The sequence below is a fragment of the Mastomys coucha genome, unplaced genomic scaffold (genome assembly GCF_008632895.1).
Source record: "Mastomys coucha isolate ucsf_1 unplaced genomic scaffold, UCSF_Mcou_1 pScaffold22, whole genome shotgun sequence".
Lineage (NCBI taxonomy): Eukaryota > Metazoa > Chordata > Mammalia > Rodentia > Muridae > Mastomys > Mastomys coucha.
The window spans coordinates 11,121,957-11,145,675 of NW_022196905.1; the positions used below are offsets into that span (position 1 = coordinate 11,121,957).

General features: G+C 39.7%; 1 protein-coding gene and 1 long non-coding RNA gene across 2 annotated transcripts in view; both read left to right on the forward strand.

The window, feature by feature from the left end:
• Positions 1-847: 847 nt before the first annotated feature.
• Positions 848-23,719, forward strand: part of Actr2 (actin related protein 2) — a 46,511-nt gene continuing 23,639 nt past the window's right edge. The window contains exons 1-4 of the mRNA XM_031337075.1: positions 848-981; positions 11,997-12,107; positions 18,228-18,443; positions 20,566-20,638. Coding sequence (XP_031192935.1) covers positions 934-981; positions 11,997-12,107; positions 18,228-18,443; positions 20,566-20,638 — 448 coding nt within the window. The 5' untranslated portion in view covers positions 848-933. The remainder of the gene's footprint in view (positions 982-11,996; positions 12,108-18,227; positions 18,444-20,565; positions 20,639-23,719) is intronic.
• On the forward strand, positions 1,042-7,961 carry LOC116068011. Its single transcript, XR_004109402.1, has 3 exons — positions 1,042-1,236; positions 5,924-6,010; positions 7,903-7,961. It is a non-coding gene; the product is annotated as an uncharacterized LOC116068011 (long non-coding RNA).

Here is a 23,719-nt window from a genome sequence, read left to right on the forward strand (position 1 = left end):
GTCCTTTAGTGCTGGGATTAAAGCCAGCACGCCCGGTCTGGAGTTATCTGACTTCAAAGCCGACACTCTAGGTTCGCGTGTGCATATTCTATTTTTTTTTAAAGATTTATTTATTTATTATATGTAAATACACTGTAGCTGTCTTCAGATGCACCAGACAAGGGCGTCAGATCTCATTATGGGTGGTTGTGAGCCACCATGTGGTTGCTGGGATTTGAACTCATGACCTTCCGAAGAGCAGTCGGTGCTCTTCCCCGCTGAGCCATCTCACCAGCCCCATATTCTATTTTTTAAGGAGGCGCGTGTAGCACTTGTCCCTGTTTCCAAGAGATGTTAACGGAGGACCTCAATTTTGAGGCATTTTGGCAACATAGCGAGTTCCTGTTTGAGAAAAACCAAAGAGGGAAGTGGTGAAGCAGAAAGAAACGAAAGCATCCCGCCACGGCTCCTAGGGCTGCAACCGGAGGTGTGGAATAAACCCCGAGGTTTCAAACTGTTGTAGGTGTATCCACCTAGGCCTAGAAGCAATGACACATCATGCCTCCGGACCTCCAGGTGCCTTTCGGTCTTCCTAGCCGGCTGCTCCACCCTTCTCCACTGCCGCCGCGCCGCACATCCGCCGGCCTTCACCTGCCTGCCTCCCGTACAGCGGGCCGGGCCGCGCCCTAGGTCCCGAGACACCTGGGTCAGAGCCACCGCCCCACCAGCCTTGCGCAGCCCCGGAAGCAGAACAAGGCGAGAGGGTGCGCCCGCGCCGGGCAGCTGTCATTGGCCTTCTCGGATGCCAGTCCCTGCTCTCCTTTCTCTCTGCACCGCCCTCTTGGAGCGGCTGCCGGGCGGGAACTTCCGGTGTGGGCGGAGCGGCGGGCCGAGGGCGGGGCCGTGTGGAGGAGGAAGCAGGCCAGGCCGGGCGGCGGCTCACCAGGGCGAACCATGGACAGCCAGGGCAGGAAGGTGGTGGTGTGCGACAACGGCACTGGGGTAAGACTCGGCGGGGCGGCCGCGTGTGTGTCGCGGGGTGCGCGCGGGCCTCTGGGCTGCGAGGCTGGGCTTCGGGGGTGCGGGCAGGCGCGCGGGCGGGCTCTCGGGGGACGCGGGTGCGCGGGAGGACCTTCGCGGGGCGCCGGCTGGCCGGCCCTGAGCCGGTGGCCCGGAGCTAGGCTACCCGCCGTGCACCCGAAGGTGGCGGAACCCGCCCGGAGCATCCGCCCGCGACCCGAGATGTGGGGCTAGGTGGTGAGAGGCCCGGTTCCTCGGGGGCGAGGAGGTCTCCATTTCCGAGCCTCGCCTGGGTCCGTCCATACAAGACCTAGCGGCCTTCCTCTTCCTGTGTAGCAGAAGATGCCGAATGCGAGGCAGGAAACGGGTTCCGCAGAGAAAAGAGGAAGTGCTGTCAGGCCCTGGGCCGCGGCCCTAGCTCTCGGCTGCGAGTCTGCCCCAGGAGACTGTGTGGGCTGTCCTTATCGTCTGTGGTTTTTTGGGGTTGGGGTGGGGAGGATGATCGTCAGCTCCTGCTTCACCTCTTGCTTTGCATGCAGCCCCGTATAGACCGTTGTCTGTGGGAAGACTTAGGTTTCAGACCTAGGACCTCTCAAGTTCATTCTAGTGGGAAGTTGGATCAGTTCTGGTTCCTCCTCTGCCCCATTTTCCCCCCTATTTAAGTACAGGATAGAGACGTTAGTCTTGGAGATGCTAAAATTGTCAAAATCAGACTAAAGCTCTGATTTGGAAAACTATTTGCAACTGGTTTCTTTCTATCCCCAGTTAAAAGTGTGGAGCATTAAAGTTCCAGTTTTGAAGATGCAACTGTTTCTTTTGAATGACTTCTTTAGTGATTTCTATTTTAGCGTTGCAACATTTTGTGACTTTTCTCCTCCCTGTCGCAAAGATGACACACAAATTAAAATAGCTTTTACTTGAATTACCTTTTTGAAGCCAGATAGTGCCCTTGGTTGAATTTATTTTTGACAATTATTTTGACGAATTGTACTTTGACAGTTATTGTACTAGCTTCATTTAAGGTAAATCTGGGCTAGAATAAGCTAGGTAACAATACAAAAGGGACATCCGTGCCACTGCTGGGGTAACAGACCTAAGATTTAGTAACTTAAAAATTTTTAAGCAACCCCACTTATGTGCTCATTGAAGATATTTACATTTACAAGCTTCATATAGGGCTACATAAAATGCATCTCTTTTTTTTTTTGAGGTAAAGGATAAAGCAGTGAGGAAAACTGTACAATTTTATAAAGCTTCTAAATTATTAGGAAAAAGATTTTAAAGTAAAGCTTGTTACACTATATTTAAACTAAATTATAAATGTTAAAACTTTAATCCCAGCACTTGGGAGGCAGAGGCAGGCGGATTTTTGAGTTTGAGGCCAGCCTGATCTACAGAGTGAGTTCCAGGACAGCCAGGGCTACACAGAGAAACCCTGTCTCGAAAAAAAGCAAAAAAAAAAAAAAAAAAAAAAAAAAAAAAAATATATATATATATATATATATATATATATATATACTGTCTTACTGCAAAAGAGATGTCTCAGTTGTTGCTCTTGCTGAGAACCCAAGTTTGATGCCTAACATCTGTGTGGCAGCTCACACCTATCTGCAATTCTAGTTCGAGGGTATTCAGTGCTCTTTTCTGGCATCTGTGGGTACCAGGCATACATGTGGTACATAGACAAACATTCAAGTAAACACACATAACATTTAAAATAGCAATAAGTCTTAAAAGTATTTTTAAAAGGGCTGAAGTGATGGCATATTTCTTTTATGCCAACACTTGGGAGGCAGAGACAGACAAATCCCCACGACTACATAGTGAGACTCCATTTTTTTTTTTTAAAATCCTGTTTCTTAGGACAAAAAGATCAGCTACTATGGCATAAGTGAAAGGAGAAAAATTCAAACAAAAAATTTTGTATTTAGTATTATTTGTAGTTACTTATAAACTTTATTCACCTTTTTTGTAGATATGTTTGGCTGTGAATGAAATAGTTGTATCCTCATATACATCAGATAGTTCTGATTTAAATCATAACACAGGAATATTGTGATGTCTCTTAAGAAAACTTGACTAATAGCTACTTAATTTTGTTTTGCTTCTTAACTGTTCTTCTGACATCATCTTAGTTTTACTTAGGTACTTGAAGTTATAATAATGCCTTTACAATTAAATATTAGAGAAGACATTAAGACTTGATTTTTTTTAAAAAAAATTTATTTATTTATTATATGTAAGTACACTGTAGCTGCCTTCAGACACCCCAGAAGAAGGCATCAGATCTCATTACAGATGGTTGTGAGCCACCATGTGGTTGCTGGGATTTGAACTCAGGACCTTGGGAAGAGCATTCAGTGCTCTTAACCACTGAGCCATCTCTCCAGCCCCAAGACTCGATTTTTAAAAAAAATAATAGAAAAAGGGTTGGGGAGATGGCTCAGTGGATAAGCACCTGACTGAATCCCCAGAACCCACATGGAGCTGGGACTGTAACACCAGTGCTTCCACCACAAGGTAGGAGACCAAGAAAGGAGAACCTCAGAAAGCCTTTGGGCTAGCTGGGACTATATGCAGCAGTGGACAGCAAAAGACAAGGTGAAAGATGAAGAGCAGCACTTGTAGTTGTCATCCTCTGATTTCCAATGTGTACCATAGCACACATTCTCCCACACTCACACATGAATTCTAGTTACACACACTTATGGGGGCTGGAGGTGTAGCTCATTTAGCAGAGTGCTTGCCTGACTAGAGGGTCCATCCCCAGCACTACACTATCAAATATACATACCTGTAATTTTTGCACATGAGAGGTGGATACAGAAGCATCTTAAATCCTTATATCAAATGGTGGTTTCATTTACCTCTTGTATACTTTAGATTTTAAAATATGGGTAGGTTGGTTGTTTTTGTGATGCTAAAGATTGAATCCAAGGATTTGAGAGATAAATGATCTTTCTGTGGTGTATCCCCAGCCCTGGAAAGTTACAATTAAAGAAAAAAAAAGTAAAGATTTGTTATATTTCAATATGTATAGATGCTTTGCCTGCACATATGTATGTGTACCATATGTGTGCCTGGTGGCCAAGGGGGTTTGATCCCCTGGAACCGGACTTAACATGATTTTTGAGGTACCATGTGGGTACTGGGACTGGAACCTGGATCCTTTGCATAAGCAAATGCTTTTTTTTTTTTTTTTTTTGGTTTTTCAAGACAGGGTTTCTCTGTATAGCCCTGGCTGTCCTGGAACTCACTCTGTAGACCAGGCTGGCCTCGAACTCAGAAATCTACCTGCCTCTGCCTCCTAAATGCTGGGATTAAAAGCATGTGCCACCACTGCCCTTCAAGCAAATGCTTTTAACCACATCTCTCAGCCCCAAGTTAAGTTTTTAAATGCTCTTTTGATCGCTTAGATGCTTGACCTACTCTCTTCCTATTATCTACAACTCTTGTCTCAGTAGCTCAGAGAAGGAAACTTTCTAGAATAGGGCTTCTGAAAGTGGCCATTTAGACAAAAAGTCTGGATACCTCTTAACTGTGAATTTTGGTTCCTTTCAAATTGAGTCCATATTCCTGGTGTTAATATATAGATAGAATTTACCAAACTTCAGTATGAAGTCACCAACAGTGACATCATTGACCAATAAAATGCAGATTTCCCAAGTGACTGCCATGTTGCTGATACGATGCTTAATAAAGTTTGATGATTGTCCTTAGACATTTTAATGCTAAAAGAATGTTTCAGCTACAATTCACATTTGTAGTTGAACTAGTATGTTTTATCATGCTTCTGCTAACGTATCTGTTGAATTTAGGAGTATTTTAAATAAAAACAAAACAACTTGAGTTTCACCACATGGAAGACATTGGTCTAATAGAACAACCATTGGCCTCAAATAAGAACGGTCACTCTGAAATTGAAATATAAGCACCACCAATTATTAAGGGAAAGAAGTAAGCTCAAATGGGAGTTTAAAAATCTCAGTGAGGGGCTAGAGAGATAACCTAGCAGTTACGAGTTCTGTCTGCTTTTCCAGCAACTACATGATGGCTCATAACCATTTGATGTCCTCTTCTGACATGAAGGTGTACATACAGATAGAGCACTCATATGCATAAAATAAATAAATCTTTAAAAATAAAAATTAAAAAAATCTCAGTGTGGTGGAGCATGCCTGTCATTCCAGTGCTTGGGGTGGAGAGGCAGGAAGCATCAGGAATTTAAGACCAGCCTGGGCTGTGTGAGGCCTTGTCTCAAAAGACAAGAAAATCCTGTTTGGTGCTACTTCTAGTACATGGGAGACTAAAGCATGAGGATCACCACAAATTCAAGGGTAGCCTGGTCTACATAGTGACATTCTGTCTCCAGAGGTTCAGTGATCATTGCACGAGAGGTAGTAGAAAGAATGTGAGAGCCCAAGGCAGTGGGTTACCACAAGGAAACAGTGCTGTTGGACACACAGGAACTCAACAGTATGACACTGTGTACAAGACAGTGCAAACCCAAGCCAGAGCAAGTTCCGGCATGGAGGGGAGTTAGGCAAGAAGTTCCACCCCAGGCAAGGAGCTATGGGGACGTCTTAGCTGCTGGGAGTGGAGGGAGAGATACAGACAGACCATTTTCCCTACTAATATAGCCCCTGATAAGTCAACTTCCCACACTCCCAAGGAAGGCTGCATACTCAAGAATTTTTGGACATACTAGCCTTGATGGAAAAAAAGACAGAGTTGAGTGGGAAAGGAAGGGAGAGTCAATCTGGGGAAGAGTTGGGGCCAGGAGGATGAATATGATCAAAACATTAAAAATGCTCAAAAAACTAATAACATGTTTTAAAAATTAAAGTTTTGAGTCTTATTTAAGGAAAACATTGCTTAAAAGATATTGAATATAGACGTGTCTTTTGTTCCTTTTTGTCTTAAGGAGCATTGTACCTTTTACCATTTGATGACTCAGTAGGAAGTAGAGAGCCTGCTCAAACACAGTGCTACAAGGAAGAAGCTATATATGGTAAAATCTGTTTCTTGAACACAGCCTGTTATACACAGTGAGGGAACTCGGTCACCAGTCTTAAAATGATTGACATGCAGAGGAATTTCAGTGATTAAAATGATACCACAAGAGTAGTCTAGAAAAGAATATCTTTGTATTTTGTTATGACCCTTAAAATTTTTTTTGAGTTTTTTTGAAGGATTAGCTTGTCTATTAATTTTACATTGTTGAATTGGATTATTTTAATATTATTGAATCCTAATGCATTCAGATTTGTAATAATGTGAGCTAGCATGGTTTATACTGTTCTGGTGGGATGTCTGATTCCTTACAGTAATGCTGGCGTTGGAGTCTAAGATAGCATCTGCTTCTACCAAGCTGCTGCTTAGGCAGAGTAAGAGTGAATAGTTGACTTTTGAAACAAGGGTCTGGAGGCTGGGCTAGCCTCCAGTTTGCCACATAGCCAAGGATAGCCTTGAATTTCCTTTTTTTTTTCTTTTCTTTTTACACATGGGAGGTTTTATTGGTAGAGATGGACTCTGAGAGGGTGAGAAGGAAGAAGAGAAGGAAAAAAGCCATCCTTGAACTTCTGATCTTCCAGCCTCCACCTCTTGGGTGCCATCACATTTGGTTTATGGGCATTGGAGAACAAAACCAAGGCTTAGTGCATGATGGATGAGCACTCTGCTACCTGAGCTACATTCCCAGCCCCAGGAGTAGTTTATTAAGTATTACTTCCCTTTACTACTTACAGTAGCTTTCATTTGAAAAGTTTAATCTCCCCCCATCCTGTTTTCGGTAAAGCAGTGATAGTGGTTTATAATTGTTCATTCCTGTGGCTTCAGTGATCTCAATTTTTGTCTTCTGAGGTACTTGGAAAACATTTTTTTCTACTTAAAATATGCTCAAGGATGTTAAGGGCCCTTGAGCTGATCAGTAGGTGAAGGTGCTTGTCACCAATTCTGACCCACATAGTGGAGGGGGACAATGTGCCAAGTGTGTGTACCTGCAAACACATAGTTTCAAAAAATGTAGGTTAAATTCAATATATATATTTAAAAATTATGTTTATGGGTGTCTCCTGCATGCCTCGTGTGGTGGAGGCCAGAAGAGGGCATCAGATCTAGAACTAGAGTTACCAACAGGTGTGAGCTGCCATGTGTATGCTGGGGATCGAACCTGGGTCCTCTGGAAAAGCAGCCAGTACTCTTAACTCCAGCTACTAAAAAGAATTTTAAGATAGGAACTACCCATCTACACAGTTGTAGTCAAAAGACGTTGGTGTGACCCAATGACAGACCTATCAACCTTAGCTGTCTCCTCCCCTCACTAGGGTTACTCTTAGCAAAACCCCACTCCCCTCTTAAACTTCTGATTTCTCATGTAACGAAGTTATTCATTTACATTAGTTACACAGAATGTTTGTTATAAACTTTTAGAGTAGTCTTTCATTCATGTTCTTACTGGGTTTTTGTTTTGTTTTGGAAGTGCTGTCATTCCAACCCGCTGCCCTGTGTATGGCAAGCAGGCACTGTACCACTGAGCTAAACCACTTCTAATTTTCCTTGATCTATATAAGTGAGCATATCACCCTGATAAATGGGTACTTTTGACTTGCCCAATTTCTATATCTGTTCCTCTCTGAGGTTTTTTTGCTGTTGTTTTGATTAGCCCTTGTTGGCCTGAACTAAGATTTTGCTGCCCCAGTGCTGGCTTTAAAGGCCTGTAGTCTTGTCTGGCCTTCTGTAAGATTAACCATAAGATTTCTATATTTAAATAATATTTTAGTTTTATATATTCAGAGTGTATGGAAATTTTGCCAGGCTGGTGAATACAGCAGATTTTGTACTAAAATATGTCTATGGTAGAGATATGATGGGAATATTTCCTCTATTTTTGTATTATTTCAGCTCAGATTATCAAGTAAGCTGGGTTTTGACATGAGAAACAGAAATGTTATGATTTAGCAGAAAGGTGAGAAGTTTTATATATTTGTTTTGTTTTGGGTTTAGATAGCCTAAATTGGCCTTGAACCTGCAATCTTTCTGCCTTGGTCTCCTCCAGAGTGGGAGAACTACAGTCATGAGCTGCCACACCCAGCAAGATGCTATTCCTTTCTTCTTTGGTAATTGTTCTCCCAAGTCATTTTAGATCACAATTAATTATTTAAGAAGACATTGTGGGAATATGAACTAGTGTTCCTGAACTCTGTTAAACATTCTTTTGGGGTGGTGTCTAGACTCTTGATTTCACTTCTGAAACACTTTCAACTGAACAAGTAGGGTATCTGATTACATATACCCTAAGACCACACTGACTTGTGCCTTCGGAGGTAATGCAAGAAAGATTATACTGCACTTTTATTTAAGACGAAAGTCTCACTGTGCATGAAGTTTTGGTTGGCATAGCGCTCGTATGTAGCTTGGGCTGGTCCTTTTAAATGCTGGGATTATAAACATGTTTCATCATATCAACTTGTATAGTATGCTTTTAGAAATTTGTAGCTATATCTAAAAATGTCCCAGCTTTGGTAGCTAGACAGTGAACTAATAACTAGGATTAAGCTTTGTGAATTTGGAACAAAGCATTTTGAAATTTCGAGTTCCAGACATTTTTCATAATTACTTTTAAATACAATTTTAACATTTTTGAAGTTCTGTTTAAAAAGACAGAATTATGAATAGCAGAATGTTCTAGAGAGGCTATTTATAATTAAAAGTGATTCATCGCCAGGCAGTGGTGGTGCACGCCTTTAATCCCAGCACTTGGGAGGAGAGGCAGGCGGATTTCTGAGTGCGAGACCAGCCTGGTCTACAGAGTGAGTTCCAGGACAGCCAGGGCTATACAGAGAAACCCTGTCTCGAAAAACAAAAAACAAAAAAAGAAAGAAAGAGAAGTGATTCATCATGATTTCTAAAAGGGCTGCTGAAGAGACAGTGGAAATGTTTGTATTTTGGCAGGATTGCTATAAGCTCACATTACATAGGTTTGTGGAGGTCAGAGGACAGCATTCCAGACTTGGTTTTCTCCTTCCACCTGTGGGTCCCGGGAATTAAAAGAATTCAGGCAGGTTATTAGCAAGTGCTCTCACTCTCGGAGCCATCATACTGACCAGGACATTAATAATTAATATCCTCATTTGAGGAAGAGAACCCTTATATTCTGCTGGTGGGAATGTAAACTTGTTGAGTCACTGTGGAAATTGATGAGATTCCTCAGAAGACTACAAATACATAATAGCTGAAGAGAGATTTATTGGTAAAGTACATTTCCTAGAAGCCTGAGGACTTGAGTTTGATCCCTAGAACCTATGTAAAAATGATAACTTATGATTATAATCTCAGTACTGCAGGGGCATCCCCTGTCTAGCCAGTCCAGTCTAGTTGGTAAGCCATAGCCACTAACCTATCTTAAAGGAGGTTTGAGGATGACACTGGAAGTTACCCTGTAATGTCTGCATGTATGTATGCACATTGGCACTTGCACACACTTGTTTTCAGAAGATAAAAATTAGAAGTAAACAATCAAATGACACAGCTATATTGCCCTGAGTATTCACCCAAAATGTCAGCATCCTTCAGATAGGTAAAAAAATTACTGCTGCATTGTTTGTAATAGCTAACAGATGACAGTGAATTGACAAAATATTCTGTATAGTCATAGTAGAATTTCAGCTATAAAAAAATAAAATGTCATTTTCAGGAAGGTCAATGTAGCTAGAGATCATACTAAGTAAAAAGGTCAGACTCCGGCAAATACCATGCTTTCAGTTATAGATCGTAAGCTTTTATAGATATACAAAAATCACTTTTTTACATGTCATGAAAGAAGTGAAACTCTGAGCCGATAGAAGGCACTAGCAGGAGGAAGAGAACTGGCAGGGAATGGAAGGAGACCGTGGTTAAAGTACACAGTGTACTTACATGACTGTACGTCAAATACATACCAGTAGAATATTTTCTTTTTTTTTTAAATTTTTTAATTTTATTTATTTTTAAATAGGTAACTGTCTTCAGACGCACCAGAAGAAGGTGTCTGATCTCATTACAGATGGTTGTGAGCCACCATGTGGTTGCTGAGATTTGAACTCAGGACCTTTGGAAGAGCAGTCAGTACTCTTAACCACTAAGCCATCTCTCCAGCCCCAATATTTTCTGTTTCTGTTTAGAGTTTCTTTGGTTTGCTTGAGTTAAGAGTCTCATGATAAGCACAGATTGTAAACAGTCCTCTTCCCTCAACTTTCCAGGTTAAAGTGTATGTCACCAACTTGGCTTTCTGTCCCTTTGCATTATTCCCAGTGCGTATATCTCCAGTACTGTTCTTCACTTTAGTTCTTCTAAAAGTGTATGGTCCCTGGTGCCACAGAACAATAGGTGTTTTCTGTAGGGAATTGATTTATTCCATTCCCCTGTGTACGTACACACACACACATGCACGCACGCGCATACATGCACACGCACGTGTATGTTTGTAGCTGTTCATTAGGTAACATAATATCTATATATCACTTACTTTATTCTATTATCTAACTCAATACTGTTGTAGTTATTTATGGATTTGAGACAGAGTCTCATGTAGTCCAGGCTGGCCTCAAACTCCCATATGTTAAGTTTGGGCAGCTAAGGCTGGCCTTGAACTATTCTACCAACCACCTTCAAAGTGCTAGTATTATGGGAGCTAGGACATCATTGGAAGTCTTAATACAATGTAAATGTTACATAGATAGTTATTTTCTAATGTTTAGGAAATAATGGTAAGGTGAAAGGTATTTTCAGATATGATTTAAATATTTTTTTACTCCACTTATTTGTGAATGGGTAGGCATGCTCATGTCACAGTGTATGTGTAGAGGACAAAGGACAATTTTTTGGAAGTTGATTCTCTGCTTCTAGGGTGTGAGTCTTTAAGATTGAACTCAGCTTGTTAGGTTGGGCAACAAATCTTTTACTTCCTAAGACATCACACTGGCCCTGCTTCAAGTATTTTGATCCATGATTAGTTGAGCCCGTGGATAGGGAACCCACCAGTTCTATTTGTATTTTAAAGTTATCATAATCTCATGCTTGTAAATTAACAATTCTTTTTAATGCTACCAATAGTTATATGGTAGTTAATAGTTAATATGCTCCTCTTATATGTCAAACTCTGATGTAGGCATTCTCATTAAACACAAAAATCATAAGTTAACATGCAATGGACAAAAACCTTATTAACCTTGTGGAGACTTTGACAGGATTTTCTTTCTTGATACAACATCTTCCTGTGTATTTGCTATTTTCTGGTCATTGGATCAGTTCCTCCTTGAAGTAATTTAGAAGAAGAACCACTCAGTTTAGCTCCCTGCTCAAACAGCTTTCCCTCTGAGAACACTTCAGCATGAAGGAAGCAGTTACACTGAAACTAAACCTGAACTCTGTGCTGGCTAGTTTTATGTCAACTTGACACAAGCTCAGAAGATGAAGGGCTTATTTGGCTTATTTGAGAGGAGGGAACCTCAATTGAGAAAATGCCTCTGTAAGATGAAGTTGTAGGCAAGGCTGTAGGGTATTTTCTTAGTGATTGATGGTGAAGGGTCTAGGTGGTGCCATCCTAGGCTGATGATCCTGGGTTCTATAAGAAAGCAAGTGGAGCAAGTTGTGAGGAGCAAGCCAGTAAGCACCCTCCGTGGCCTCTGCATCAGCTTCTGCCTCAGCTTCTGCCTCCAGGATCCAGTTCTGTTTGAGTTTCTGTCTTGACTTCCCTCAGTGGTGAACTGTGATGTAGAAGTGTAACCCAAATAAAACCCTTTCCTCCCGAAGTTGTTTTGGTCATGATGGTCCATCTCAGCAATAGAAGCCCTAACTAACATAAGCTCGGAAAGTACTTGGTACCTGGGAAAACTTAAAGAGATGATACTAGGGATAGAATGCATGGTTTGAAAGCAGTAGTGCTGTTTTCTGATACTGTTTTTAAATAACTGTAGTAAATGCTTGGATACTAACCTGCTTCTTCTGTTTCCTTCCAGTTTGTGAAGTGTGGATATGCAGGCTCTAACTTTCCAGAACACATCTTCCCAGCTTTGGTTGGAAGACCTATTATCAGATCAACCACCAAAGTGGGAAACATTGAAATCAAGGTAATGTTTTATTCATTGCTAAATATCCATGAGGATGTTTGAGGTGATCTTTGAATTAAGTAATGTAAAGTACAATGTCAGGAAAAGCAAAGGGGGATCAGAACTTCTCATAATTTTAATGTGTAGTAACTCAATAAAGGCAAAGATCCTTTAAGTTATTTTTATCATTTTTATTTATCTATAGCATGGTGACCATTATTATATGAAGTATAAAGTGTAACTTTTTAAAATTAGGTACAAAATTGATACATATTAGTGCCATAAAGTCTTCTCGCATAGTTTAATGTGAAAAACAACCAGCCTGGCAGTTTTATGTTTTGCAGTTGTTAGTGTCTTAGTGTCCCTGAGACTTGAGGCTTTCTCTCCATGTTGTCATAGGCTGGCCCTCCTCCTCTTTCTGTAGAGAGACAGGAAAACACAGAGGTCTTAACGGGGGCTCTTCTCACCCTCACAGTTTGTTTTTTTGTAATGTGCTGGAGGAAGCCAATCTTTATTTGGTCTTACATTGTAGGTCTTACCATGTGGAAGACAAGGGCAAATTGTCATTAGCCAAAGTACTTTACATGAGAGACTCAACACATTTTTCTCCCACAGAAGTAGAATTCAAGCAAGAATCACATTATTTTCTAAGAAACAGAGTAATTGAGAGATCACCAATTGACTTAAAATTCTGAATGTGGCCAGGGTTCAAGTTACAAAACATACTTTAGAGTTTAGGGACTTTTTTTAATGGAATTTTTTGTTTGTTTGTTTTATTTCATTTGTTTTGTGGGTTAGTTAACATTGTTGGTCCAGTTGGGACAGTCTTTGGCAAGACTAAGTAGGGTGTACATCTTTGGGATATTTGAGGGACTGAGAAAGGTGATATAGTTGGTGGTAATTGCTGATGAGGTTTCTGTGTTCTAGGTCTCTACGAGGGAGTTAGAGAATGAGTTACATGATGGATAAAAATAAACATGGAAACTTAGGTTCTGTGTTTGTTTTTAAAAACTTAAAAGTGAATTCTGCCCTTTGGTAGGTTTCAAAAACTAAGTGTTTCACTCAATATAAGATATTTAAGAAAAGGCCTTGAGGGAAATTTTGCTGGATTCCTTTTTCTCTTTTCATAAATTTTTATTCTGATTGAATTTTATCTTTTCTTTTCTTGGAGACAAGATCTCACTATGTAGCCTAGGCTGGCCTTGAACTCTCAGAGGGCCTGCCTCTGCCTCCAAGTGTAGGATTAAAAGCATGTATCAGGACACCTGTCACATTCTGTCTTGAAAGAACTTCAACTTGAAACTTAGCTAGTATGTGATGAAGGAAACTTAAGTGGCAGCAATACATCTCATTTTGTAATTTAGTAGCTGGCTTTTAAACATTTTTATGGATAACATTTTTGAGGTTCAGAAAAATATAACCATATTATTTTATTTATTTATTTATCTGTCTATTTATTTATATTTCCCAGCACGAGAGAAACAACACATTTCTTCACACCTGCTTTCTTGCTTTTTAAGGGCAAGTAATAAAAATCAACAGTCTTCTTGGGAGACATTTCCCAGGAACTATCCAGTAGCATTGCTGATACAGTGCCTCAGTCTGTGTTTTATTACTTTAGTTCTTTTCACTTTGCTTTGTTAAGCCTTTCAAGTTAAATTGCTTTCCTTTTACATGAATACTAGGGTTTAGATAAACACTCCTGCACTAACTCTTACAGACCTAGGCCTTTGCTGTTAGCATGTATTTCCTTAATTGAAGTTCTTAAATTCAATAATGAACTAAGTTTGACGTTTTGGAATTCCTGTGCATAGAAAATTGACTTATATTTGTATGTCTTGTTATCTAAAATATGATAGTAGACTAAAATTATGGAAATTTAAATCATTTAGTTAATTTTCAGTTAGGAGTAATTACTGTCCATGTTCATTTGGCCCTGATAATTAACACCATAAGTTATAGTGGTACTGCATCTGACCTCAGCCTAATTTGTCTCTGTTGCTTGTGTGTTTAAACATTTCAGTGAGGATTTTATGTAGGCCTTTTCTGACTCTTGCTTCTACCTTCTCTTTCTTCACCTTTCTTGACCTGTTGAAGTAGAATAACAAAAAGATGGTAAGTGAGGTTACACACATGCTCTCTGTTTGTTTTCCACTTTGCTTGGTGGGACAGTCGTTGTTGGTTTGTGTCCCTTTAGTATGGGGAGGGGGGAAATCCTTATTTTTGTTTTAGTACTTTAATTTCTAACCCTTTTTATTTCTTCAATTTGGTAGCAACTAATAAAGTCTTATACTTTCCTGATTGCATACAATGAACCAAACAAGAACTAATTACTAACATAGTTTTGAATTGTTTTCATTATTTTTTTGTAGATGAATGTTATAATTAAAATGGAATGTGGTGTGCATAATACAAATGAAGTAGCTATGTGATATAGACAGAAAATGGGGGTTATTTGTTATATTTGGAGACTCAGTTTACTGATTGATGTCATATATTGCCTATCTTACTGAATGCATATATTTGCAGCCAGTACAATATCATATATATATTTGGTAAACTGAGTAAAAGTTTAATATACAAATGAATCATAAATGAAAAAAGTAACAAAATAAAGTCTGTTTCCATGGCATCCTTACTGATGAATAGATTTGATATTATCTGAGAATTAAAAAAAAAAAAGCATACCCATCAGGCTTTCTTACAAATAAAGGACACATACACACACACAAATAAATACCATTGTGTAGACTCTCCCCTTTTTAAAACAAACAAACAAACTAACTAACTAGAGCTTTGCTAAGCCTATCTCAGACATTAATTTGTTATTACATTTTTCTGTGATAGTCTTTAAAACTCTTAATTTCTTCTGAATAAAAGAGCATGCCTTTATCTTAGATACCAAAGAATTTTTCAGAAAAGGTGTAGTTGTAGAGAATAGTGTAGGCATAATTTTTAAAGTTTTTTTTATCAGAAATAGAATGTCTAATTGGTATTATAAATGTATTTGTTCTTTCAATATAAAGATAAAATTCTCAATATTCTGGGTGGAGAGAAAGAACATCTTTGAGACAACCTTACTCTAGCCTACACTCCTGCCTGCTTTTCCTTGGATTCATAGTTTCCTTGTAGGGATGGAATTGTGATTTAAAGCTTCAATTTTTTTTTCTATTTTCTAGTTGCAAGTGACATTGTTCAAAATCATTCTTAGCAAATATCTAGCTGTATAAATGGCTTAAAAGCAGTGTCTCGGTCACTGAGTTTTCAAGTAGCGGATGAGGTTTAGTCCTGACCTCCAGTGGAAGGAAACAGTGCTTGCTTGGTTCTGAGGAGAGGAGGGACATTTGAAAATTGAAAAGTTCTAGGGAAGAGTTTAGATGTTCTAGGTTTTGTTTGATTGGTTGGCTGCTTTTTGATTGTTTTGTTTTGTTTTGTTTTGTTTTCTGCAGACAGGGTTTTACATAGCCTAGGCTAGCATCAGTCTTCTTGTGGAGCCTAGGATAGTGATAGTGTTGAGCTTCTGATCTTCCTGCCTTGATCAAGAATGCTTGAGGCTTGTACCAACTCTGGATGTTTTAGTGTTTTGATCCGTGGTCTTCCTATGTAACCCAGACTGAGCTTGTGAACTCTCAGGCATTCTTCATTTTCCTACCCTAGGCCTTTGTGTGCCTGCCACACCATATCTGTTAGTCATTGCTTGTTCTTTTGTTTGTTTGTTTTTTGTTTTGGACAAAATTTCAAGTATCTCAATCTGGCCTTCTACTTTTGATCCTCATCTCTACCTCCCAAATACTAAGATTATAGACAGTGTGCCATCACACCTGACTTTAGGCCATGCTGAGGATGGAACCCAAGGCTTTCGTGCATGCTAGGTAAGCACTATACCAACTGTGCAACGCCTCTGGCCTGGAAGGGTTTAAAACAGTGGTCCTCAACCTTCCTTATACTATGGCCCTTTAATACAGTTCCACATTTCTAGTGACCCCCCAACCATAAAATTATTTTGCTACTTCATAACTGTAATTTTGATACTGTTATGAATCATAATGTAAATATATCTGATAAGTGAAATATCTGATATGTGGATCTCCAAAAGGAGTTTCAACCTACAGGTTGAGAGCTATGGGTTTAAAATTAATTTTAGCAACAGATTTTCATAAAGTCCCTTGAAATTACACTGTTCCATTTTTTAAATGTCCTTTTTGTTTAGAAGGACCTAAGGATATTCAGTGTCAGGTGTCCCTTACTGTTAATATTTCATAATATGTGTGGTCCTAGAAGAAGAGTCATGAGGCTTTAATTTTGATTTGGTCTAAGGTCAAGCATCTAGAACCCCTGTTCTTAAGAGGAATTAAAAACTAAGCATTCTGTTGATACTAGATCATACTTACTCTAAATTGATTAAAATAATGGTGATTACTAATCAATTATTTAAGTCAATTGTATAATACAATGAAAAATACATTATCAGGAGCAAATAACAAAAAAATTGACATGAAATTATATTTGTTAATAGCAAAAGTAGCATATATTATTTCTTCCCTAATTTTTATTAAATGTTTAGCACATATAGTTATGTTAAACAGGTTTTACAGACCCCTCCATATACCTGTCACCTGGATTCCAGTATTAATATTTATTATTCTAAGCCTTGTGTAGTGTCTTAGAAAGGCACACCTTTAATCCTACTTTAATCCTAACACTTGGGAGGCAGAGGCAGGCAAATCTCTGTGTGTTTGAGGCTAGCCAGAGCTACATAGATGGACCCTGTCTCAAAAACAAAACATTTATTATTCTGGGTAATTACATACCTTTTCTTCCATCAAAATGCCTTGGCTTTATTTGTTTTGATGTGTTTTATAAGTTACAGATCCTAGTAAACTTTACCACGCATGCCTTTATCCAGAGTTCACAGTTAGGTCTTTCCAGCTTTGCCTTTTCTTCTCAAAGAGTCTGAACAGCTAAGAGTCGAGAAACTTGAATGTTGGTTTGGGGGAATTGACTTTATAAGGAATTAGCTGCAACAGAAAGTTGTAATGAACTCTGCTCCCATTTTGCCGTTAGTGTGTTTTCCAGAAATCTGGCTTTAATAGGCTCCCTATCTTGGTTTTCTAAGATTAAAATTACTTTTCTGGGATATTTCTAGTTCTATTTTTCCTTTTCCCCAGTGCTACAGATTGAACCCAGGGCCTTACACATGCTAAGCAGCACTCCTAGCACTAGAGATATATCCAGACCCCTAGCACTCGTAATTTTTTTGAAGTTTTGTTTACATCTTCTCAGGTTGGTTTTGTCGATTATTTTTTCTTTATTTCCCAATAATTTGAACTTGTTAGTATACACCAAATAGTAGCCATTTCTGGTACTAATTTCTAATTGGATTCATCAACATAGGTCTATTTATAAAATATTTAAATATTAGAATATTGCTTGCCTTGTTATGCATACAAAGTTTAGGTTTTTTATTTAAATATGGGTCACTTTAAATATGTTCTTATTGGAGACAGGTTGTCAGTATTGTGTTTCATGAAAGATGGCGTTGATTTAAACTTCAAGATTAAAAATGTTGTCTGTAAGATAACTTTAAAGGAGCTGTTTTAATTCATACACATATAGACATTTGTGAAGTCTGTTAATTGGGTGTGTATGTATGTGTATGATGCATTGCTATAGAGGAATGAAGAATCATTGCACCTACATTTCTATAAATCATTTTGATAGGAAAGAACTGTGCTTGTGTGCATTGAGCATTTCTCAAGTTTCCCCGATGTGCTATTTCACATGTCACAGGACTTATTTTTTGAACATTTGAGCAAAAGAAACAGATGAAACCTCATACAAACCCTTCAAAATATGAAAATGTGGTTTTTATTTGTGCTAATGCTCTTCTTTTGGAAACATGTATTAAAGGTAAGGTCAATTTATTGATTTAAACACCTAGTATATAAAATATATTGATTTAACTTTGTAAGCTGGTCTTGAAAGATTTTTTAACTTTGAAATAAAAAAACTTGATCTGCAAGTTCCAGAAAATTTTAAATTCAGTCATTCCTGAGTTTTCTGAACTTCAGGAATATATTTTCTAATGCTTCTTTATATAAAACTTTAACCATTTTAAAGCTTTGACATCTCATCTTGTAGGATCTTATGGTTGGTGATGAGGCAAGTGAGCTGCGCTCCATGCTGGAAGTGAACTACCCAATGGAGAATGGCATTGTGCGGAACTGGGATGACATGAAGCACCTGTGGGACTACACATTTGGACCAGAGAAACTCAATATAGACACCAGAAACTGCAAGATTTTACTTACAGAACCTCCCATGAATCCAACCAAAAACAGAGAGAAGATTGTAGAGGTAAGCTTTTGATTGGCTAGGATGATATTCATGTGTATCTCTGTGAAAATGTTAAATCAATTTTTTTTCTTCTTGCTCCTTCTGCTGCAAAGGATAAGTAAAGCAACTCTTTTGCCCTAGATCCTGATTATTTTGCATTTACTATAGGTTAAGGGTTACTCATCTGAAGTGTTTTGATCATGTTGGGGTTTTTTGTTTTGTTTTGTTTGTTGTTGTTTTTGTTTTTTGTTTGTTTGTTTGTTTTTTTGAGACAGGGTTTCTCTGTATATCCCTGGCTGTCCTGGAACTCACTATGTAGACCAGGCTGGCCTCAAACTCAGAAATCTGCCTGCTTCTGCCTCCCAAGTGCTGGGATTAAAGACGTGTGCCACCACTGCCTGGCTGTTTTGATCATGTTAATGATGCACATGAAACTTTGAATTTTGGAGCATTGTAGATTTTAGAGTTTTGGAGTAAGGGAACTCACCTGGTAAATGTAAATAGGCAAATATTACAAAATCTAAAAACAGAAATCTCTCTGGTTCCCAGCATACTCTCCTTTCCCAAAATTAGGTGATTGAGTTAAGTAGTTTATTAGAAAGCATTAGATCTAGTGAAAAAATAGTGAAGTTATGAGAGTGAGAAGTTGTGGTGGTAAGTCTTTGTGTGACAGTGCTGTTTAGTAAAGACAGGCTAAGGAAGCTGCTGGGTAGCAGGAGAAAGGACATCCAAGGCAAAGAGAACAGCCAGCCTGACTTCTGTATACTTGAGAGCAGGCAAGTGGAAGGTGTGGGAAGGGGGTGGCTGAAGAAACAAGCTGGAGTAAGTAGTAGTATAGTACCTTCCGGGTGTCTGTAGGGAGCTGGCCTGGGGCAGTGGGGGAATAGAGGGCTGCTGGATCTGAGGTTTAGAGTTTGCTGTGAGCGTGCCACAGGGAGACAGCAGAAGAGGCACCAGTTTAGAGACTTTGACAATATTCATAATGGGTAGGATCAGGAATAGCAGTAGAAATATGAGAAGTACCAGATTGTTAGTTTACTTGGAAGGAGGTAGGCCTAAAGGATTTTCTTATGGTTTAAATACAGGTAATAGAGATGGGGCACTTTGGAAAGTTTTGGTTTGAGTAATTAGAAGGGATGAGGAAAAAGCTGAGAATAGCAGAATGGGATTTAAGGGCAGTGATCAGGAAGAATTCATTTTAGATATGTTCAAGTTTGAGGTCCTTATTAAACATCTGCATAGAAATGACAATTTTGTGTGTGTGTGTGTGTGTGTGTGTGTGTGTGTGTGTGTGTGTGTGTGTATGCTTTTGCTCATGCACACATGAGCAAAGAGTTCAGGAAAATAGTGTGGAATTCAAGATAAAAACTTAAAAATCAGCCAGGCGGTGGTGGCGTATGCCTTTAATCCCAGCACTTGGGAGGCAGAGGCAGGCAGATTTCTGAGTTCGAGGCCAACCTGGTCTAGAGGGTACTTTTCACCAAAGCAGTGAGAGAAGACAGTGGAAAGAAAGCAGGGCAGAGAGGGCAGGGCCTGCAGAAGAGATTGAAGGCTCTTGAGGTGAGGGCAGGTAGGGGAGCTGCAGTCCTCATTTAATAATGGCCTTTGGAGGACTTTTCATTTTGTTGATATATGCCTACACAGCAGCAGCAAACTTCTTTATTAAATAGATGCTAGAATAGAATGTTAGGAGATCAAGTTAATTAATGAAGATGTATTCTAAAATTGTAAAACTGAAGTTCTGTAAGTTCTCATTGCAGTCAGTTGCTGAACCCAGACAGGTGTTTGTTTGTAGTGTCAATTTACTAAATTTTGTGTGATTCTTTCTTTCATATTTATTAGCACTGACTAATATATTCAGAAGTCTTTGCACTGTAGCACTTACAAATAAATGATCTGAGACTCAACTCAGGTGTTTATATGTGCTGCCATGCAGGCATGTGAGTATCCAAAGCTCTGCCCTAATAACTGGAGGTAGAGGCAGGCTTTATAAGGGCAAAAACTGGTTAGAGTGGATGCTCAGGGTCCTTTGGTGGGACCTAAATCAACTGATTTGTATTTCAAGCATGAAGGAAATATATAAATGTGTATAGAGTTTTCTCTGTAAACCACCTCCCTCTTGTTCTTCTCTTTCCATTTTCAGGTAATGTTTGAAACTTACCAATTTTCTGGTGTGTATGTAGCCATCCAGGCAGTTCTGACTTTGTATGCTCAAGGTAAGTAAGCTTAACTGTTAGGAAAATTAACTCAGCAAATACTGTATGCCACAGAAATTTAATTTGTCTCCAAAGTCCATTGCTAGGGAGCTGGACAGTTGAGTCAGTGGTTAAGAGATGGTGGGTGGAGGACTCAGGTTCCTCGGTGTGGATACATGGAGGCTCACAGCCATCTGTGACTCTGGTTCCAGAGGTCCCACTGCCCTTCTCTGGCCTCCAGGGGCACTTTATGCACCTGGTACACAGACACACACTCAGGTAAACATTGTTACAGATAAGATTAAAGTGAATAAAATGTAATTAAATCAAAACCTGAATGAAAAACCCATTACTTCTATATGGTCCCTCTTCAAAATTTTACAGTTCTATGTGTCTGTAACTGTGTGTGTGTGGCATATGCATATGTGTATGGGGATACATACTTGGGGAAGCCAGAGGTTGACATCTGTCTTTCTCATTCTCCACTTCCTTTTTTGTTTTGTTTTTGTTTTTGTTTTTTGAGAAGGGTTTCTCTGTGTAGCCCTGGCTGTCCTGGAACTCATTCTATAGACCAGGCTGGCCTTGGACTCAGAAATCCGCCTGCCTCTGCCTCCCAAGTGCTGGGACTAAAGGCGTGCGCCACCACTGCCTGGCCCTCCACTTCCTTTTTAAAGACAGTTTCTCTTGTTTGTAACCTCGAGTTCATTGGCTGACTAGCATAACTGGGCATAGTCTCCAGGATCCTCCTGTCTGCACGCTCCAGTGCGGACATTACAGGCCTGCTTTGCTATCCCTGCTTTTTATGTAGATGATGGGGATTCATGCTTGTGCAGCAAGCACTGTACCTCCTTAGCCTCCTACCCAACCCACGCTTACAATCTTTGTCATTTGTCACAACAGTGCCCTTATATGTCATTAAATAAGAACCTAGGCTGAAAGTGATAACAGGTTTTTTAAAATTGTGTAATTTTTTTTTCTTTTAAACTGTTTCAACATTTTATACACTAAGAGGGACTAGAGATGCCTCATCAGTTAAGAGCACTGGCTTTTCTTCCAGAGGACCCAGGTTCAATTCCTAGCACCTCGTAGTGTCTCACAACTGTCTGTAATTTCAGTTCTGATATCCTTTGCTGGCCTCCTTGGGCACTTGTAGGCATGTAGTATGTAGACACACATGTAGACAACACCTCTATACACAAAATAAGAATAAATTAAAGTAAAATCTTTATTGAAAATAAGCAGAATTTGTCCTCAGACTTGGCTTGATTTTTTTGTTTGTTTGTTTGCTTGCTTTAAATTTTTCAAAGAATTAGTGTGCGGGTAGTTTTATGTCATCTTGATACATGAAGGAACCTCGGTTAAGAAAATGTGGTGGCCCACCCCTTTAATCTCAGAATTTGGGAGGCAGAGGCAGGTAGATCTCTGAGATCTAGACCAGTCTGGTCTACAGCGGGAGTTCTAGAATAGCCAGGGCTTCAAAGAGAAATCCTGTCTGGAAAATAAATAAATAAATAAATAATGTTTCTATAAGATGGGACTAGAAGCAAAACCTGTAGGGAATTTTTTTAAATTAGTGATTGATTTGGGTTGGGGTGGCAGCTCATTGTGTGTGGTGGTCCGGGGTTCTATAAGAAAGGCTGAAGCTGGGTGGCATTTGCCTTTAGTCCCAGCACTCTGTGGGCAGATTTGGTGGATCTCTGAGTTTGAGGTCAGCCTAGTCTACAGAGTGAGTTCTAGACAGCCAAGACTACACAAAAGAAGGAGGAGGGGGTAGGGGGAATAAGTCAATAAGCAGCATTCCTCCATGACTTCTGGATGGGTTCCTGCCTCCAGGTTCCTGGCATGTTTGAGTTCTTGGCCCTTACTTTCTTTGATGATGAACAGTGAGCCAAATAAACTCCTTTTCTCCAAGTTGTCTTTGGTCATGGTGTTCCATCACAGCAATAGTAACCAAGATGACATAAAAAAACCTTACTGGTCATCCAGTAGTTGGGAGGGAGGCAAAGGCATGTAGAGGGCTGTGAGTTCCAGGTAACCCTCATCTATACAGTGAGTTGTAGACCAGCTAGTGCTCCACAGTGAGACCCTGTATCTATATAAAAACAAAAGCACATGTACCAGGCAAGTATATAGTAAGTTGGGGAGAAGACATTTGTAACACATTCCTAATGAGTCAGTTTTAATGAAAGAAACTTCTACGCCTGCCCCCCCATTCAGTTTTTGAAATAGTTATATCATTTTCCCTTCCCTTTCCTCCTCTAACCCTTCCCATCTATTCCCTTTTGTTTCTCAGATCCAAGGCCTCTTCTCTTCCCTCTTTCCCTTCTTTCTTCCCTCCTTCCCTCCCTGCCTCCCTCTCTCCTTCTTTTCTTCCCTCCCTCCCTCCTTTGTTTTTCAAAACAGCATTTCTCATTATAGTCTTGGCTTGTTCTGGAACTCACCAACCTGGCCTTAAACTCAGAGTTCTGCTTCCTAAGTGTTGAGATCAAAAGCATGTGCCACCACTGCCTCACTGGCCTCTTTTTTTTCTTTAATTGTTGTTGTTCTTTTTTTCTTTAATTGGTGTGTGTGTTCCTAAATTTATAAATACAACTTGCTCAGTCTGTATTTGTTACATACATTTTTTTTTTTTCTGAGACAGGGTTTCTCTGAGTAGCCTTGGCTGTCCTGGAACTCACTCTGTAGACCAGGCTGGCCTCGAACTCAGAAATCCACCTGCCTCTGCCTCCTAAGTGATGGGATTAAAGGCATGCGCCACCACTTCCTGGCCTGTTTTAAATTATAGTGTTAAATATATGTACTTAGAAGGCATTTGGGACATTTTTTTAATGTTTACTTGGGGTGTGTGGGGGGTGGGGAGAGGAGAGAGAGAGAGAAAAGAAGAGAAGAGAGAGACCATGTCAACATTCTGGAGTCTGCAAAGGTTAGAAGAGGTGTCAGATCTTCTGAAACTAAAGTTATAGATTGTTGAAAACTGCCATGTGGGTGCTGGGAACAGAATGCATGAAGGTCCTCTACAGTGCTCTTAGCTGCTGAACCATTTCTCCAGCCCCAGGAAATTAATTTTTGGGCTTTCTTTTCAGGTGAGAGTTGTTTGAGACA